The sequence below is a fragment of the Trachurus japonicus genome, chromosome 24 (genome assembly GCF_045865225.1).
Source record: "Trachurus japonicus isolate A0001 chromosome 24, Traja_1.0".
Lineage (NCBI taxonomy): Eukaryota > Metazoa > Chordata > Actinopteri > Carangiformes > Carangidae > Trachurus > Trachurus japonicus.
This window is the reverse complement of record NC_140930.1, coordinates 23,534,765-23,554,390: the sequence shown is the minus strand read 5'-3', so window position 1 is coordinate 23,554,390 and position 19,626 is coordinate 23,534,765. Positions and strand designations below refer to the sequence as shown.

The following is a 19,626-nucleotide window of genomic DNA, read 5'->3' as shown; positions in this document are numbered from 1 at the left end:
TGGTGAACTCAAAGAACATGTAACACCTTACATATCAGTTTTGATATTGCCAACATGTACTTTTAATAGACGTGAGATAAAGTTAGAGTGAGCACAGCACTCCAGATAAATGACACTGTTTGGATTTGTGATTTGGAAATTCTGAGTTAAATGATTGAATGATTGAATGTTATCAGGGGATGTATTTACCAGCAGCTGCCTCTAGGAGTTTGGACCATAGGTACAGCCAGTCCCCGTGACGTCACTTCAGATGCATGAAGCGCAACGGGAGCACCGGAAAGAGTACTGTAAGTTACATTATGCGTCCTTCAAAGTAAAAGTTGTAATCGTTCATTTAGAAAAGAGTGGTAACATTATTGAACGCCTGCAAATAGTTTGTGTGTATACTGCAGTACATTCTGGAGTATAATGACAAGGTAAGGCAAGGCATCTTTATTTACAGTAGGCCTATATAGCGCATTATATAGGCAACGCATGTGCTTTACATAAAGATAAAACTTTTTAAAAAATGAATAGCATAAAACAGCATAAAAACACAGAGTTAAAAGAAGGAGCAAAAGAAGAATAAAAAATGTAAAATAAAAGAAAATAGATCAAATATCCACTACTGCTACTTCTGACAGCTGTCCAACTGGCCTATACATCTGTCTCAAAGACACTGTTGCCTCTTACCCTGCAAGTGTAGCTGTCAAATGACCACCACACCTTTTAAAGGTTGCTGTAGATCTTGGCAGTAGTCTGGGCTATGTGTTGGATCAGTTTACTACCATAATCCTGCTATACCGTCACATCAAGTTCAAAATTAACATCATGTGGTAAACAACTGCACAACTATTCACAGATTTGTGTTTATTTGATATTTTCTAAAACTATTGCAAAACACCAGCTCATGTCATTTTATTTTGAAATGAGTAACCGGAAGCTCCCTTGTGTGTTCTGTATGACGTGACGGTGGCGGTGGGGAGGGAGGCCAGAATCTGCGCGCTCCGAGCGGGCTGCGGAGGATGTCGACCCCGCTGCGGGGACAAGCCCCGGGCGGGACGCTTGTGTCCAGTCGGCCGCTGCTCAGCCAGTCGCCCCCCACCCGCAGCCCTCGGCGCCCATGAAGCCCCCGCCGATGAAGCCTCGAGCTGCCAAAGTGAGGCGGAAAGTGGCCGGAGACAGAGAGCATGTACTGGCGCGTCGGGTTCGCCTGGACGCGGTCGTGTGTGGTTGATCTTGGCCAGAACCAGAGCTTCTCCTCCGGCCTGCTGGGCTCCGATGAGCAGCTCTCGTTTTATGGGTACATCATCGCCTACCCACTGCAGGACTACGGCGGGATCATGTCCGCTTTGGGCTCGGACTCGTGGTGGCGGAAGACGCTGTATTTGACCGGAGGGGCTCTGCTCGCTGCCGCGGCTTATTTGCTGCACGAACTGCTGGCCATCAGGTACCGATGTAACACAGGATGCTGCTGTCAGAGGAGGCAGAGCATCACCCCCCCTCCCTACCCCCCCTGCCAGGCCTGTGGGGCCGGAGCTATAGGCTCCACTCTGTGGGTCTCATAGTGTTCAGATCCCCCATGTCTGCTGTATTTCCAGCGGGGGGTTGATATTACTTAATCTCGTCAGGTTGGGCGGGGTGAGAGCGGAGTCGGTGGAAAATAAGGAATCGTGAGTGGGTGGGTTATGATGTAACGGAACCCCTCCACCACCACCACCACCACCAGCAGCCAGCTCCTTCCTCACACACACACACAGGAGATTTCCATCTTCATTGGTTTATTCTTGTGAACTGATCAGTGAGCTAGGCCTACCTACCTACGGCATGCTGCTGTTTTATTACTCTCATAAAATGCTTCATTGTGCATGTTGTTTGTTAGATGTTGTGTTGCTCTGCAGGCCTGTGGGCCTCTTAGTCACAGCTTCAGACATGAACTGACATTACTCACTATGACAACAGGTCACATTCATTTGTCTGTATTTCAAGGACGAGGCGACATGTTGTGTGTATGTTCACCTTATTGTGACCCCCAGCTTTTCATACACATGTCCTGGGGGGTTTGGCTTCGGTCTCTAGATCACTGCAGCTGTTGGAGAAAACCCTGTTGTTTTTACAATCTGTAATGTAAACAGTAAAACCTTAAATCCAGGTATTGTAGTTGTGACAGAGGATTCTATTTCCATTCATTGGGCTGTTTTATTGATTATTCATTGACAGGAGCGGGGCTGCCTCGGGTTACCTGCAGTCCAGGCACACACACACTTCAGAAGGACACTTGATATCACAACAAAAGTCATAGGAGACAGTACAGTTTTAGGCTCGGTTGGTCAGTGTAAGCTGGTGTTTGTTAGACGTCCTGGTGTCCTGACAGCTGCTGTTGATGCTGAGGGATTTTTATAGGTTTATGGTGTAAATACATGCAGGCCTTTTGTTGTGCAGTGAAGTAATGCAGCTCTTCCAGCTCTTGCATAGGTCAGCAGTGTTTTCTTCATGTTTTTCTTCCAAACCATGAGCATTTCAGCACCACATGAGCCGGACAGCTCCTGTGCTCTGTTTGTGTGTGTGTGTGTTTTACGGTTCAGCACCCTCCCCAGTGGACAGCTCCCTGTCATTCTGCACGTTTGCCCATCAATTTGTTACCATCAGCTGGCCCGTGCTGAGCCTTATATCTCCACTTACACTATGCACGTGAATGCACCACAGTCTCTCTGAAGGGTATGCCTTATTATTTTGACACTGCAGTTGTATTGTTCCCTCAAGCTATAGTACAAATTGCCCAGGGCTGACAGGCTGACTCAGGGCCAGTTAAAGGACCTTGGTTGCAGATCATTAGTCATTATTCACTCAGGCACAGTCACTTAATATATCATAGTATTACCCCCCAACACACACACATTTTACTCTCTATACTTGTGAGGACCTTCATTTCATTTAAAGGGATATTTCAACATTTTGGCATATTCGCCTATTGCCATAATCCCAATAGTTTTAGGAGTAGGTTCATTACTTTTAATTGTCGGTGCAAGCTGTTTTTAGAACAGCGGGGCAGAGATGCGAGCTGAACGGGATTTTCACATTTCCCTAAATACACAATTCAACAACTCCAAAAGTTGTGACCTGCACATTCATCAAGCTATGAAATAATAACGTATAATTATCTAACATTATGACACATGAAACAAGTACTCGGAACTACTTGCGTTTTTGAAATCACTCTGCCCAGCAGCCATGTCTGGGATGTAGTTCCAGCTGCATTTGCCTCAAAAACAACTCTGTCTCATAACGTTCCATTATTATCTCATAGCGTGGTGAATGTGCAGGTCACAACTTGTCCACGAGGTTGTTTATTTGATGAGTTTGATGAAGGAAAGCCCGGAAATACCGTGCAGCTCGCGTCTCTGCCCCGCCGATCTAAAATCAACATGCACCGACAATTAAAGGTAATGAACCTACTCTTAAAACTATAGGGATTATGGCAATAGGCGAATTTGCCAAAATGTTGAAATATCCCTTTAACCACCACAAAGGTTGGATATTTTCTAACTCCTACCTTTGGGGCAGATTGTGTCCCTGTGGACAGAGTGGGTTGGTTGCTTCTGTGTGATCTTGGGGGAGATGGTGAACTCCAGATAGACGCCAATGAATGTATCATGTGTTTGTGAGTGTGTGTGACAGAATTCAAGGTGGTTAGAAAAGTGCTATTTTAAATGCAGTCCACTTACCCCCAACCCTAACTCTAACTTTAACCCCAACTCTAATTCTGTTCTCAACTTCCAACCCGAATCTGAGAGCTGATAATGACCGATCCAGTACAATGTACAAAGCTGCAGCGTCCTCTGTGGTGGTTTTAAGACTGACAGTGGCTCTCAATTACAAGCCTACTTGTTTTTGTCTCTTAGGATATGTGTTGACTTGCATCAATGCCCTGGAGACTTACCCTATAGCCCATGGCTGCATTAAACTGTTAGAGGACCCAGAGGAAACATCAGCCTCATTACAGTGCATGTGTCCTTTGCTGCCTCCAAATTCCAATTAAGTTCAGTGCAACCTGTTCACCTATAATGACACAGGATGTCATCTGTGTTAATTTGATTAAACATGGTTTTATTTAGCAATAAATGTGAACACAATATAAACACTGAAATAATTAAAAACTTGACTTTGACATGGGGCTGCACTACAGGAGAGGGGGGCATAAACATTACACAAAATAACCAAGTTATCAAAAGCAATTTACATGCAATGAACCTGAGGATTCTGTGGCCCCTGGGTCAGTGAGCTGCTTTGCATTATTGTTAATCCAGCTTTATTTTAACAAAGCCTCAAGATACCTGGCCTGAGCCATAATAATTGAATTGTTAATATTGTGGCTGAAATGGCTTGTTTCTCCCCATGGAAGACAAGTCCCCCAGAATGTGACTGTGACCAGAAATGTGTCTCTGCAGCAGCATGACTCATTCAAGTATATAAATACACAGAAAGAAAGAGAGAGTTTGTTTTTACAAGTCTTTTCCTCTCACATGACGTGCAGCCTTGTTGTTCTTGCGTCCACACAGAAAGGAGGAAGAGCTGGACTCTAAAGATGCCATCATACTCCACCAGTTCTCCAGGCCCAAAACTGGCGCCCCGTCCCTGTCCCCTTTCTGCCTTAAGATGGAGACCTACCTCCGCATGGTGGACCTGCCCTACCAGGTGAAACTGCTCTCATGTGTCTGTGAAATGCTACTGTGTCATATATCTCACAAGGTGCATGTTTAGAATTTGGCTTCTATTCTCCATTTCTTTGTGGAAAAATCCTTAGTTTGTTCTTTGGCATTAATTACTTTTGCTGTGATTAATTATCGTCAAACTCTGAGTCTCCGCTGTCTGCAGTCACTCAGTCTCCTGCAAGGGATAATTAAAATTTCCATTAAATGTTTTCTCTTGATCCAATTACAATTTAATTCACCTAGTACTTATCACCAACCACTTCCACTTTTCTGTTTTTTTTTTTTTTTCCAATTTCTCCTTTGTGGTGGTTTTCCTCCCCCTGCCTCTCCTGCATCCCTTTCCTCCTACAGAACTACTTTGATGGGAAGCTTTCACCGCAGGGTAAGATGCCGTGGATCGAGTACAACCAGGAGCAGGTGTGTGGCACCGAATTCATCATCGAGTTCCTGGAGGAGAGGCTGGGCGTGGGCCTCAACAAGAGCCTGACGCCGCAGGAGAAGGCCATGTCCCGCGCCATCACCAAGATGGTGGAGGAACATTTCTACTGGTGAGAGACCATGTCTTCTTTAAAGGGATATTTCAACATTTTGGCAAATTTGCCTATTGCCATAATCTCTATAGTCTTAGGAGTAGGTTCATTACCTTTAATTGTCGGTGCAAGCTGTTTTTAGATCAGCGGGGCAGAGACGTGAGCTCTGCGGGCTGCGCGGTATTTCCAGCTTTCGCTCATCAAACTCATCAAATACACAATCCAACAACTCCAAAACACTCTGGTGGACAAGTTGAAACTACACTATGAAATTATAATGTAGTATTTGTTTCATGTGTCGTAATGTTACATAATTATACATTATTATTTCATAGCGTGGTGAATGTGCAGGTCACAACTTGTCCACCAGAGTGTTTTGGAGTTGTTGGATTATGTATTTAGTTAGATGAGGGAAACATAGAAATACCATGCGCCTCCGTCTCTGCCCCGCTGATCTAAAAACAGCTTGCACCGACAATTAAAGATAGTGAACCTACTGCTAAGACTATAGGGATTATGGTGATAGGAGAATTTGTCAAAATGTTGAACTATCCCTTTAAATAGATTCACAGTGTGGTTGTTTTTATTTTTATTTTGCAGGGTTTTTTTTGTCCATTTGATAAATATGTATGTACAAGTGCCTGTGTGTTTGTGTCCCATGCAGGACCATAGCTTACTGTCAGTGGGTGGACAACCTGGAGGAGACCCAGAAGATGCTGTCGGTGAGCGGGCCGCTGAGCGACCTGCTCAAGTGGATCCTGAGTCACCTGACCGGCGGGATCGTCAAGAGGGAGATGTACGGCCACGGGATTGGTCGGTTTTCTAAAGAGGAGGTTTACGCCCTGATGGAGAAGGACATGCGCACCCTGGCCACTCTGCTAGGTGACAGATCTCAAATCTGTAATCTATAATCTAATATAATCTAACATAATATGTCTGTACTAGGTTATGAGTGTATTATTACAGAGAACAGTATGAGTAAGTCATCTGATATTACGTTTAAAAGCCTTCAGTGCAACACAGTTGTATTTTCAGGAGAAGTGAGGGGAGGGGGCTGCAGCATTCAGTGTAGGTCGATCTCAGAAGGTTCTCTTGGATGAGATGGGGTAGGGAGACCAATTTGGAAAAACTGGCCTTCATGGGCCTTCGTTCACCCTGATGAAGGCCCGTGAAGGCCGAAACATGTTGTTAGCCATTATTTTAATAAAAGCTTTAAATATTAAATCCAGAAGAGTTGCCTTAGATTTCTCAGTTGTATTTTTTTTTGTATTTATGAGTTTGCTCTGGAGCCTCAGAGATTTGTCTACGTTGACTTTGTGATTTGGAGGCTTTGTCATAATGTTTGACCTGCAAACAGATGAACTGGTTTATTTGCAAAGTACAACAAATGTAATGGGTTTTCAGTGTGTTGCTTTAGAACTGCAGCCAACCACTATGTTTGTTTGTGCTTATGAAGGGGAGAGCAGCTTAGCTCAATACTGACCTCCTGTGGTCAAATGTGACATGGCAGCCTGGAACCTAGCAACCAAGAGGATGTGATGGGAAGTGTTTAGACGTAATAAGATTAAACGTTTCCTAAAGGCATCAGCTGGCCTGAAGTGAATCTTTTCTGTGTTTCTCACGTGTAGACTTCCCACATGGAGATTAGCTGAAGTTATATAACAACACAGACAGTTGGAGGAAAGCTGTGCTTATGCAATGACTGTATGTTTTTATCACCTGACATTTACTTTGTCTGTGTGCTGTCACAGGTGATAAGAAGTACCTCATGGGCTCTAAGGTTTCAACAGTGGACGCTGCAGTCTTCAGCCACCTGGCCCCTGCTATGTGGACGCTACCAGGAACACGTCCAGAGCAGCTAATAAAAGGTGAGCTCATCAAAACATTCATCCTGAGATTCCAGCCACTTTGAAAGAACCAGTTGAAGCAGTTTACTACAAGGCATCCAGGCACGCAGACAGCTTCAGTTTTGTTTTTTTAAGTATTTTTGGGAGCTTTTTGCCTTTAATTGACAGGACAGTAGAGATGGACAGGAAATGGGGAGGCAGAGAGAGGGGGATTGACATGCAGCAAAGGCCACACCACGGGATTCAAACCGGGGCCGCTGCACTGAGGACTATATCCTCTGTATATGGGCCTCAGTATAAACTAGACTCTTCTTGGTGCTGTTTTGGCTGTAAATTGTCAGAAAACATCAAATAAACTCTTTTTAAAGAGTCAAACACATCTCTCCTTTTTGAATAACTGACTTTATTATTATGTTGACAGCTTAACACAAGCACAGAGCTGATATTCTGAGATGATTCACACATTTCAGTGTCATGTACTTGAAACAAAATTCAAAGAAAAAGGTTAAATCCCACACAAGCAAAGCATCTTCTCTGTTTCAATCTCTATCCAGCTTTTACATAATTGTATGGCACTTCTGTGCCAACAACTCTCTGTGCTGTCGACTGTGTAATAACTCATTATATATTATATTTATTACATTATATTGATTGCAATTGTAGCTGTCATTGCCTTCCCACAGAGATACTGTAACACAGCACAGTAGCTGTAGGCCAGAACCTGAGGAGCTGATACGTTATCTGGCTCAAGATGACAGGCGACATAGGACTTAATCACAGGTCATCCAATGGAAAGACAGTGTCTAAACAGTGAGCAGGAAAAAAGGAAATTGAATAGCCTACGAAAGGTTTATGAACTGAAAACAACTTTTATTTTGGTGGAAGGTGAAATTCAGAGAACAAAATCCAACTAACGGTTCTTCTCATTACTGATTCATCTGTGGTTCAGTGTCTTGCTGAATTGTTGTCAGTTACTGTTACAGTACTGTTGTAAATACAAGTTGTGAATTGAGCCCATTCATGCACAGGTGTAAAAGAACTTTAGCTGACAAGGTGAAGCTGTAACTGGCGAATACATTATTTACTAGTCCAGCAACAAGACGGCAGGTTCAGTGTCAGTCTTGCATCCTGTCTTTTCGCTGAGCTCTTGCCAACAAGTTAAAGCCAGTCCAAGAGTTACACTCGTCTGATTCCTTGTTGGGCGACTCTCTCCTCTTCTCTTCCTCAATATTTCTTTGGTCTCCTCTTCTTCTGCCATGACAAACATCCTGAGAACAGTGAGTTGTCGTTGTTGTTGTAGCTTCCTATAGCCAGATGAAAGGTGTTGATGTTGTGTGACGTGTCCTGATAAAGCAACTTGTGTTCTTGCCAGAAGTTTCTGGGCAGGTAACCAAAGTAATACAATACCAGGGAGGGACATTACAATGAAAAATCTATATGATTTTGAAATTTTAATTTTGTGGTAAATTGTCACATTGTGTTGCTTTAAACCAGGGCCCGGCAGAGGTTCAAATCCAGCCCTCAGGATGAATTTGCCAAGTGTTTCGCAAGAAATTTTAGGTTGTTCATAATTTGTTTTGTAAAAGAATAGCTTATTAACTGTAAACATCTTAATAATTTACTAAAACAAAGGGAAAAATTCAATTTTCCTTTCATTTATAGCTTATCATGGTTTCATTATACTTATTATAAAACTATGTTTTGTATAATTTGTCTAAAAAGAAAAGATCCCTGTGTGCTCAGTTGAGAGCTGGTATTCAGATAGGCAGATATGTTGGCACAGCAGAAGACAATAGAATTTGTAATTTATGTGACATCTAAGAGGTGGAGAATGAAATTCATCTTGTGTTCTACTGTCCTTCCTATGACTCTATAAGACAAAAATTGTTTAGTAAGATAGATTCAAATAACGAATTAGTGTGGTTAGACGATGCTGAGAAGCTAAATCATCTTTTTTTCAGTTGAATATATTTGCATTTTCTATATTTCTTGAAAAGGCTTGGGCAAGAGGAGAAGAGCGATATATAGTTGAATACTGAAAGTAATCTGAAATTGTTTATCTATGTCACACCTGTGTGGCAGGTAACACCAACAGGAAGGACTGTCTCGTCTTTTTTTCTTGTATTTGTCATTAAATGTGTCTTGTAATCTCATATGGGATGGGCCACAGTGGTGGCATGACACGAAAATAAAAAATTCATTCATTCATTCATTCATTCAATTCATTCATATACTGGTCCGGCCCACTTCAGATCAAATTGCACTGTCTGTGGCCCCTGAGCTATAATGAGCTTGACACTCCTGCTTTAAACCAAAAAACACGCAAAAAACACAAAACACAAAACAACACATGACAATAACTTGCCATGTATTGTTCTGCAGAAAGACAAATGGATTGATTGACAAACCAGCTCTAATATCTGTTGTGTTAATTCCTGAGTCATGTAGCTGATGTTGTTGATGTTGTGGCTGCCTGCAGGTGAGCTGATCAACCTGGCCATGTACTGTGAGCGCATCCGCAGGCGGTTCTGGCCCGAGTGGTTCGTGGACCTGGAGGACTTCTGCTACAACGACATCACGGAGGACAGCGACTCGCCTTCCAAACTCCCAGACCTGGGTCTCTACTCCCGCACTGACACTTTCCAGGACGATACGCAAATGCACACCCCGCACACACACACACACACGCCGCAGGACCCGCCGTCGCCAGACAGCGACCCCACGGGCCACTCGCTATACGACTCGGACATGGACACGGAGTGCTCGGAAATAGACCAGCTCAAGTGTTGACAAAGTATATACAGTTACAGGACACACTACAAATGCGCCGCACACCACAGGAGGGTGCTGCATCCCACCTGCACACATGTCCCCTACCTCTTTGAACACAAAATAACCAGGGGGTGTTTTTGTTGTTGCCTGTGCTGGTGGAGAAGTTGAGGATGGCACACTGTAGTGGAGGAATGATTGCAGTGGAAAGGAAAGGCAGCGAGACGTACAGTAGGCCAAAAATGAAAAAGTGCCAGAGGAGGACAGAAGAAAAAAAAAAGTGGGAATATATGAAGGAAAAGAGGAGAGAAAGAGGAAGGAGGCAGGAAACGATTGAAAAGTAAAAACTAGAAGCATGAAAACCAGGAGTAAATGACGCCGCTGCTGAGAAACTCCTCCACGTGGTCGACATCATCTGCAGTCACAGCCTTCTATCTGTCATCGCCGTTGCCGTAACCTTGGCAACTATGTGTGTGTGACCCCCCCCCCAACCCCCCTCCCTCTACTGTCCCTTGTAGCAACTCGCACCACCCAGCCTTGTGTGATTTCAACTGAACCCTTAAACGCCTTGTACTGACATGACATGGACATGTAGGGAAGCTGTACAGGATCTATGTGAATGAACACAGTTCAGTGTAAATATATAAATGGATCTAATTTGATTCTCAGATTTAATAGATAGAATATTTGATTCTATAAAAGTATAAATAGTATAGATAGCCTGCAAATATAAAGTCATCCCCTCAGTCATATGGTGTAAAAAAAAAAAAAAGTAGTTGTTTCTTCTATAAATTCCCATAAGTGTTGGACACATTGACCAAACTGTCTTGTAATAATAGTCGCCATGAATACCCACTCTCCTGGTCTAGGGTCAGTGTGAGCACTGCAGCCCTGTGACCTCCTTCCTGTGTGTGTCTGTCTGCACAGCTGGGAGTAATGCCTGCTGCCCATAGTTAAATAGTGGGGTGACATTTAATGGAAGATAATGGATGGTACACTGCAATCAGTCATAAGCACTTTGGAACTATCTTTTGTCTTATTGAGGCACTGCTTTGCCAAAAAAAGAAAGAAAAAGTTTAATTTCGCTACACAACAGAAATATAACATGGAAAGTAACTCTGTCAGACTCCTGGGTTGTTGTTAGGATCGTCATTGAAGACGTCAGGTAAACATTGTACATGCATTCAGGCATTGAGAGCGAGTCAAACAATCATGTAGAAATAGATTCAGTAGATATATATAGTCTGAATGAAAGTGCATGGCTGGCACGTGCCAATGAAAATGTCCCTTTACACTTCACATAGATATAGCTGTTATCTAATATATCTTCGCTGGCCTTTTTAAGTTTGATTTTATGATGTATTTTTTTCGGTGCCTCTGGTGAAATCAGCCACACAAAGATAAAGCCGGTGGAGCTTGAAGTTTTTTTTTGTTTTTTTTCCACATCAGGCAGTTGTGATGGATGCCTCGTGTTTCAAAATGATGGATTGCTCAGAAAACATTATGTAAAGCAATAAGAGAGCAAGACACAGGCCCACTCTGTTCATCTTTAATGTTATGCGAGGGTGGGCGGTGTTTGAGGTGTGTGACGGCAAGGTGCGCGTCTGGTGTGTGTTTGTCATTCAGCAAATGCACAGTTAGGCTTCTTCTATGGCTGCAACTGCAAGCAAGGGGTATGTATGTACAGTGTGTGCTTTGTGCGTCTGTCCGTGCTGCGCATGGATGAGTTGCCCGCTGTGTGTGAGTGATGACGTAATGGTGAGGATTCACAGCTGAGCCTTTCCTCGCTATCACAAACACACACACACACACACACTCTCTCTCTCTCACTGTCTTGATTTCAGTTTTATTCTGTGAGGAGGCAGAAACGTTGGTTGTCTCAGAACAAGGCAGTAGTGATAGTGTGGTTGTTAGACTGATGATGCAGCTTCTTATTCATGTTCCAACTTAAAATGTTGTTCTTGTTAGAATGATAGTGGATCTTTACAGAGCCAATATGTTGATTTATTGCCAATATATCTGCTGTCACTGACTTAAATCCCGTGTTGGCCTCTGTGTACAGTGAAATGAATCTGCACGTCTTTGTGAAAGATTTGACTCTAGAAGTTGTGGCATTGGGTCACTCCTGTCTCATAACTGTCAGTTACAGTTTTTACTAAAACAATGTGAAAGAACAGCGCATTATTGCAAATTTGTGGTTCAAAGTGAAAGTTGAGCTTCAATGCATTGCTGCAAATTTGAGCATTTTAGGTGCTGGATGCAGATATATTTGAACTACAGTGTGAGTATCAAGGATCAACTACTTAATGTCCGACTCAGTACATATGTTGTCTACATCTTTGTCATTTTTTCATGAATATCGGCCGGTATCTTGTTTTTAATTCTCAGTAACTCTCAAATATCCACAGCCAGGCCCAAGAATCCAGCACTGATCAGGCTCTACCTGTGAACATTTAATTTGTATTGAATTAAAAGGATGTAGCATTTATGTAGCAGTATATTATGAAATACAAAGTAACAATCTGATGCCATAAATGAAATCAGTCTAGCACTTAGCAAACAGTTATAACCTAGCTCATTAATACACCATTATAAACCAGATTTTTAAGTAGGCAAGATGTTGATTATTACAAATTGATGAAAAAGTCAATGATGACAAAAATCATCCTTTTCTCTCTGAGGCTTTTCTGTCAAAAGGATCTTCTAGCTGGGCTTCAGATCATGACAGACTCTTCATGTGTGGGTGTGGGCTGCTGTTGGTTTTCAGTGCTGTAGTCTGAAACTGAAAATGATGAATTTAAATGTTTCAGTTTGTGTCTTAAAACCCCTTGCCTGCATGCTCTTGCCTTCTCTCATCAATAGTCAGATTTCGCCTTATGAGAACAGACTCCTAAGCTGTTTGCTTTATACCAGTGCCAGCATATGACTTATGTTTTTACCTCATATTTATTTATCATTTATTTATTCCATGTTCGTTACATAACTGATAATGATGGTGGATGTGCTTGAATTTAAAAAACAGCCACATGATGATTTTATTATTTTGCACTTTTCTTCATATGTTTACATGTGTTTTGTTCTCTGGCCGAGAATTCCTATCAAATTCATTTATTGATCTGTGTATTAGTGCAATAATGTGGATCCTCTGACTTGTGTCTACATGTAACACTGAGGAAGTTGCATAGTTTCACGCTGCCGGTCATTGCCGTGATTGCATGTTTGTCCATGTTTTGAGATGTCATTTGTTAAATGTTAAAATTCATAACCTAATATTACAGCGATTTGTCGTGAGTCCCACATTTCCTGCAAAAAGTAATATTGAAACCATAATAAAAACTGACCAGGGGCAGGGTGAGGTCAGCCACACCGCTGTTCAGCTGACGATCAGTGTCTCCACTCCCCCATTACAGGAAAAACTGAAAAAAATAATGAAAAGAAAAGAAAAAACAGTGTCCATGGGCAACTTCATCTGTCTCAATGTTCCTCAGCAGTTAAAGGTCAGGGGTCCGGGGTCCGGGTTCAGCCCTGTCGTGTGTCACTCACCCATTGAGATTTCTGCTTGTAGACTGTAGAAACCATAAAGCATTGTCTGTTGGTGTTGTGTGCTCAAACACTTGTGGAATCTCAACAATCTGTAAATAAGAAAGCTGGAGAAAAAAAGCTAATAAATATGCGAAGATGACACTAAAAGAAATCGCTCTGTAACATATAAAAAAAAGATTCTTATGAATGTATAGAGATAAACTGAATGACAATGGATTACTCATGATATTTCATTAAATATAGCTGTGATATTTTCCTCTTGTTTTGTTTCAGTTTATTGTGTGCATCAGTGTGGGATCAAATCACATCTACCTAGAGAAGAAAAGGCAGAAACTGCTGTGTATCAGCACTTAGAGGTGGGTATACTCTGGCATATATCTGTCTCATAATCCCTCTCCCTCTGTGCTTGCTACCATACGACAATACTAAGCCCACCCAACAATGCTAAAGGATTAGCTCTGTGCCCTTTTCTTTGTGCTCGTGCTGGAGCTTTGGAGAAGCAGAGAGAGAAAAGGAGGGCAGAGGAAGAGAAAGGCAAGTCGTGGGAGCACCGCTGTGGAGACGTGAGCGTGGGTTTGGACGAAAAAAAGAAAAAAGAAAAAAGAAAGGCCATGAAAAGGAAAAAGAGGACAAACAGTGGTGGACAGATGACTGATATTTGATGACTTTGGCTGGTTGCATGTCTGTCACCATTGTGCAGGATCCCTGAGAGAGAGGGAGCTCGTCCACACAAGACAGAGGAGACAATTCAGGACTGACAATGACACCAGAGTAGAAACCATCTCTGGTGAGTCAGAGATGATGTACAGTGTCGGAGGTAGCAGCTGTGTGTGTGTGAGGTGGGATGTTGTGTGTGTGTGTAAGGAGGAGTGAATGTGTGTGTGTAAAAATATGAATAATGCAGAGGATGCCTGTAGGAGCGTGAGGGCCAGGAGGAGGGCAGATGGTCGCCTGCTGATAGGACAGAATCCAGGCAACACGGTCCTCCAGAGAGCTGGTGTAGACCTGGCTTAACACACACACACAAATATGGAATGTGCACGCTCTTTTCTTTTTTCTTTCTCAAATCACTCTCTTTTTTGCCCATACTGGCTCAGATTTTCAACATAAAAGCCTTGAAATGAATAGCTTATAATGAAACCATGAAATAACACGGCTGTAAATTCAGTAATGTGAAAAGAAACCGAAGCTTTTTCTCGCCACATTTTCCTCCTGTTGTTTAGAGACGGACGGGAAATTAATTGAAAACATTAAGATGGAAATTTTTCATTCACACATTCTGATTGAAACTTCATCTTTTCATATTCAATAAATTTGTGATTTGACATATGAATGACCAGAATTTCCTGACTCAAGATAAGGGGGGCGCAGATAAAAATCATAAATTATAAGAAGGTCGTTAACCAGATTTTCAGTCTTTGAAATTTGTAATTTTCAGAAATAGCGTTGGAATTTCTGTCATATTTTCAGAAAAGTTCTATTTAGATGGAGTCAAGGAAATTAGGCTACTCTAAAAATACAAGAGCAGTTTGTAAATTGAACACAGCTAACTCAACTCAATTCTCCAATTCAGAATTTCGTAGTTGGTCTCTATTTTCTCTTCCGTCGCTGCCAGATTACATCTCTCTATTCAGGAGGAATTGAAGGAATTTAGTTGTAATTTTCTGATGTGTTAAATCAAAACCTGGATGGAGAAATGGGGTAATAGGGTGAATCAGCCTAAAATGTGCCTAACTCAATGTTGAGAAAATAAAGAAGATGTGACCTGAGTGCCCTGAATGTAACTATGGTCTGGTTACAAGTATAATTCAAAAGGAAAAAAAGAAAGAGTCTCATAAAAAAAATCCATGACTGCATCAATATTCACTGCTCATGAAGCAATTACCCTCCATTCATCCCAGGCCTGTTTGACGCTGATAGCCTCCACTAGGTGGCGCCAGCGCTCTGCTGCTGCCGTGGCAGCTGATGAGCTCCAACATATGATAAGAAACATGAGACAGGAGGAGAAGACAAGCAGAGGGACAGAGCCTCATTCTAACAGGTGAAACTACACGGGGAGTCTCCCACAGCAGGACACTCTGAAGTCTGACACACTGAAGTTTGGATCCACACTGCGGCCACAAGTCACAGCTCTCAACTGCTCCTCATTTCAACACACACTTTCACTGTTTTATGCGCATGCACACTTATTTAGCATTTCTTAAATTATTCCAGTATTTGCTAAGACATTCAAATGATTCGTAGGGCATGTTTAGAATTATTTTATTGTGTATAATAAAGCCAATATCCCAAATATATATATATATGTACTGTATATAAAACACTAATAAATCTGGTTGATATTGCACCACCCACTGTCCTGCACCTGTAGTTAGGCCTGCTTATCTGCTGCAGGCCTGCTCACAAACACAAAGGCTTTCATTGTTGTTATATTGCAAATGACGTCTCGTCATAATTGTCAATTAGTTTTCATATTTAGCCCGATGAAAATATTAATTAATGCTATGTATTCCAATTTCCAGGCCATCCATTGACTGGCTGTCTGAGCATCTTCACGGATTATCTCCACACACAACAATATCAGTGCACATCAGCGGTGCTAAACACTTCACCGAAACAGCTGAAGGACAATTTGAAGCAACCGAGACGGATTGATAAAATTCACAATTACAATGCAAGCAAAAGCCCGCGCGCAAGGAGGAGTAAAATAAATAAATAAATAAAAATCAGAAACCAGAAAATAATTTTTTTTTAAAATGGATGAAGGTTTGTTGCCAGATTTGCGACTTTTCTGAAGCTCAATAAACGTGCAAAGACTGCTGTGTTGTAGAAAACAAATACGATTTAATGACAAAAAGCATATAGAAATTGTGCAATCGTTGATTCTTCTTATTTTTTATCCCCTCTCTTCGTTTGATCACAGATTTCAGGTCAATGATATTTTGTTTTGGTTTTTGTTGATTTTTATTTCTTTCCACCTCAGAAACTCAAATTTACCTGAAGGATTAAAGTGATGTAGTCAGACTTACATTAGTCTTTTTTTCATTAGACAAACCTCAGGCCTTGTTCAAATCAAAGGCGAATAAGTGTGTAATACATCCATTGATACGGAAAATGCGTCAAAATTACGTGGGCATATTGCTGTTTAATTTTAATTGATTGACGATGGAGGAATTTTAAAAAATGCAGTGTTTGGTTTGACATTCTTCACTGGGCCTATTCAGAAAGTTTTCAAATGCAAAACGCATCATTGAAATCCCTCAAAATTCACATTATAGCTCTGCTCAGATATTCTATTTCCTCCATCCACCTGCACCCTTCAGTTGAATTTGTGTTTCTGAAATGTTTGTATTTTCTTATAATTTCAGTCAGAGTAAATCTCCAGCTGCTGGTGGAGTTCCCTCCCTCAGCCTTCCACCATCAGATCAGGTTATTAGTCACAGGATTAAAGTGGCACAACAACACGTGTCTGTGTTTGTGCTTTGGCACAGACTGACAGAGAGAACGGAACAAACAAACAAACAAACAAACAAACAAACAAACATACAAACAAACAAACGAAGCCATACAAAAACGAATGGAGATACATCCCACAATTAGTCTTCTCAGTGAATGAATGAGTCATACAGTAGAGCCACTGCGGCCAGAGCTGGTACCAGGATATATTCAGTATTCTTTTTTTTTTTTTTTTTTAGTTTTTTTTTTTAATTTGTAGTTTTTTGTTGTTGTTGTTTTTCTTTTCTTTTTGTTGTTTTGTTTTTTCTGTGTATTTTTTTTTTTCTTCTTAGGAAAGGAAGGCAAATTGGGCTGGATTGCTTTGAGTGTTCCAGCCCGGACAGTCTCGGTCTTTCTTGTCACAGCATTTTGGAAAAGTACAGAAATAACATATTAAACAGCAAAACACTGTAAACAGGCGCCTGGAAATGTCTGCACAGAAAGAAATAGCATCTAAGTCAACCAATACCCACTCTCTCTGGTTAGGATTATTATTATCACTATTATTTTCATTATTTGCTCGCTATTATTATTTTTATTATTATAATTTACGATGGATTGAGGTTTTATAGCAAGCAAGATAAAACATTTTAATTTATTGTATTTAAATATAAATTATAGTTGCATTTGACACTGGGCAATCCATCCCTTATATTGAATTAAAATTACATAATAATAATAATAATAATAATAATAATAATAATAATAATAATAATAATAATAGGCTGGTATTGGCTTCCATTTTTAACATTGTACAGCAGGTGTCTGCCATTTCAGCCCTGTCTTGCCACAAGCTTGAAGAACCCCTGTTGCTTTTGTTATGATGGAAAGATGGCGTTTATTTACCCACACTGACTGCGACTTCCCGGAGCCCGGAGCCTGTTTTTAGATGATTTTTTTGACCCCCCTGCAGACACCTCGTGTCCACACCACAGTCTCGGCCTCTCTTTAATGACACATGACATAATGACAAACTGGCGCCTCGGTTGAAGGTGTAGAAAAGCGTTTCGTATCAATGTCGGACGTGTTTTTTGGTTAGCACACACCAGCCGTGTCCTCGGCGCTTCCCGCGGCGTGAAGCTTCTCCACACGGCTCTCTGCTCTGCTATGCGTATTTTCAGTGCTTGAGTGCCACTGTATATCCCCACTGTGTGTGTGTCCGTGTCCGTGGGTCCAACATTTAAACTGGCTGAGGTCCAGTTCCGAATCAAACAAACAAGGAAGGACTTCTCCCTCCGTCAGGGGTCCGTGTACCGGACTGGGGGTCACTGCACGGGAGTCTGTCCACCGTGGTGAGGGGGGGTGTCCCCGTACATGTCCTCTCCTCCGGGTATCTGTCCCCCAGCGGGTGTCATCCTCTTCTCTTTCTGCCGCCGGTTACAAAACCAAACCCGGACCACCTCCTTCTCCAGCTGCAGGCTGTCCGCCAGGGAGTTGATCTCCGCTGCTCCTGGTTTTGGACATTTGAGAAAATGGCTCTCCAGAGCCCCTTTGACGCCCACCTCGATGGAGGTCCTCTTTTTCCTTTTCCTCCCCTGTGCCGCGATTTTATCCAGGCTGGTGGGGCTCCCCGAGGTGGAGTCCGCCTCCTCCAGCCACTTGTTCAACAAGGGCTTGAGTTTGCACATGTTTTTGAAGCTGAGCTGAAGCGCCTCGAACCTGCAAATGGTGGTCTGAGAAAAGACGTTTCCGTACAGCGTCCCCAGAGCCAGACCCACGTCCGCCTGGGTGAAGCCCAGCTTGATGCGCCGCTGCTTGAACTGCTTGGCGAACTGCTCCAACTCGTCGGAGGTCGGCGTGTCCTCGTCCGACTGGTCCTGATGGCCCCCGTGCTGGTGATGGTGTGACAGAGACTGCTGCTGCTGGTGGGCCCCGGGGCCGCCTCCGTGCTCACTGAGGTGCGGGCTGTGGCTGTGGTGGTCGTCATCCCGCAGGGGGTGGTGGTGCATCCCCCCTTGCTCTCCCCCCGGCATCAGAGCGAACCCGGACTGGGAGTACACCAGGCTGGTCTGGCCCTCAGATGTCGCCATGCCGGGGATGTGCGTGGTGGCTGTGCTGGTTCGCCATGCTCTGGCGTCGTGATGCGCCTGCTGGTGCGCTAGGTGAGGGTGTCGCTGTTGCTGCTGTTGCTGCTGTTGCTGCTGCTGCTGCTGCTGCAGACTGCTGGAGTTCTGCAGCTCCTCTCGGTCGCTGTCGTGCAGCACGGGCTTAACGTCCTGTTCTCCGAGGGGACTGGACGGCCAGGGCGCCCCGCTGTCACCGTGAGACAGCGCCGTTATCCACTGGTGCGCGTGGCTGAGCGGATGCCCACCGCCCGGTAACGAGCCGTAGTCGTTCTGGAGCAGGGTGTGCGCGTCCCTGTACGCTGCCGCCTGCTGCATGCTCCCGGACTCCGAGTGCGGCGGCGGCGCGCTGCTGGGGGTGCTGAGGACGCTGTAGTGGTTGGACGTTGCGGTCGCCATAACTATCGGAGCCAGAGTGATAGCTGGAGTTAAAAGGAGGCTGCCTTTGACAGGAACTCTTTTTGCGCCACGGGGCAGCAAGGCGTCTCTCTCCAGCATCTCCCGGGCGCTGTGCCAAGGGGACGCAGAGGCGCGCACCTGTGGTCCGCCTCGCTCCTCTCTTTATTGGCCAAGAACGGTTGACAGATGTGGTTACCCCTGACAGCACCCCGCTCATTGGTCACGGGAGATTGTACAGAAACCCCAATCACTCTGCCCAACAATACTAGCGGTCCTGCAGCATGCAGGA

General features: G+C 43.3%; 2 protein-coding genes across 2 annotated transcripts; one reads left to right on the top strand and one right to left on the bottom strand.

The window, feature by feature from the left end:
- Nucleotides 1-961: 961 nt before the first annotated feature.
- Nucleotides 962-10,096, top strand: faxca (failed axon connections homolog, metaxin like GST domain containing a). The gene is made up of 6 exons (XM_085771080.1): nucleotides 962-1,429; nucleotides 4,539-4,674; nucleotides 5,043-5,239; nucleotides 5,886-6,103; nucleotides 6,973-7,089; nucleotides 9,548-10,096. The coding sequence occupies exons 1-6, from the start codon at nucleotides 1,170-1,172 to the stop codon at nucleotides 9,856-9,858; spliced, it is 1,239 nt and encodes a 412-aa protein (XP_085627206.1). The 5' UTR covers nucleotides 962-1,169; the 3' UTR covers nucleotides 9,859-10,096.
- Nucleotides 10,097-17,602: 7,506 nt separating this feature from the next.
- On the bottom strand, nucleotides 17,603-19,415 carry pou3f2a (POU class 3 homeobox 2a). Its single transcript, XM_085771089.1, has one exon. The coding sequence runs from the start codon at nucleotides 19,335-19,337 to the stop codon at nucleotides 18,141-18,143; it is 1,197 nt and encodes a 398-aa protein (XP_085627215.1). The 5' UTR covers nucleotides 19,338-19,415; the 3' UTR covers nucleotides 17,603-18,140.
- Between the last annotated feature and the right edge of the window lie 211 nt (nucleotides 19,416-19,626).

Excerpts from the sequence above, each read along its gene's own strand:
- faxca (XM_085771080.1), top strand. The coding sequence starts at position 1,170 with ATGTACTGGCGCGTCGGGTTCGCCTGGACGCGGTCGTGTGTGGTTGAT. Across the intron at positions 4,675-5,042 it reads TGGTGGACCTGCCCTACCAG|AACTACTTTGATGGGAAGCT; the intron begins GTGAAACTGCTC and ends TTCCTCCTACAG. Across the intron at positions 7,090-9,547 it reads TCCAGAGCAGCTAATAAAAG|GTGAGCTGATCAACCTGGCC; the intron begins GTGAGCTCATCA and ends GGCTGCCTGCAG.
- pou3f2a (XM_085771089.1), bottom strand. The coding sequence starts at position 19,337 with ATGGCGACCGCAACGTCCAACCACTACAGCGTCCTCAGCACCCCCAGC.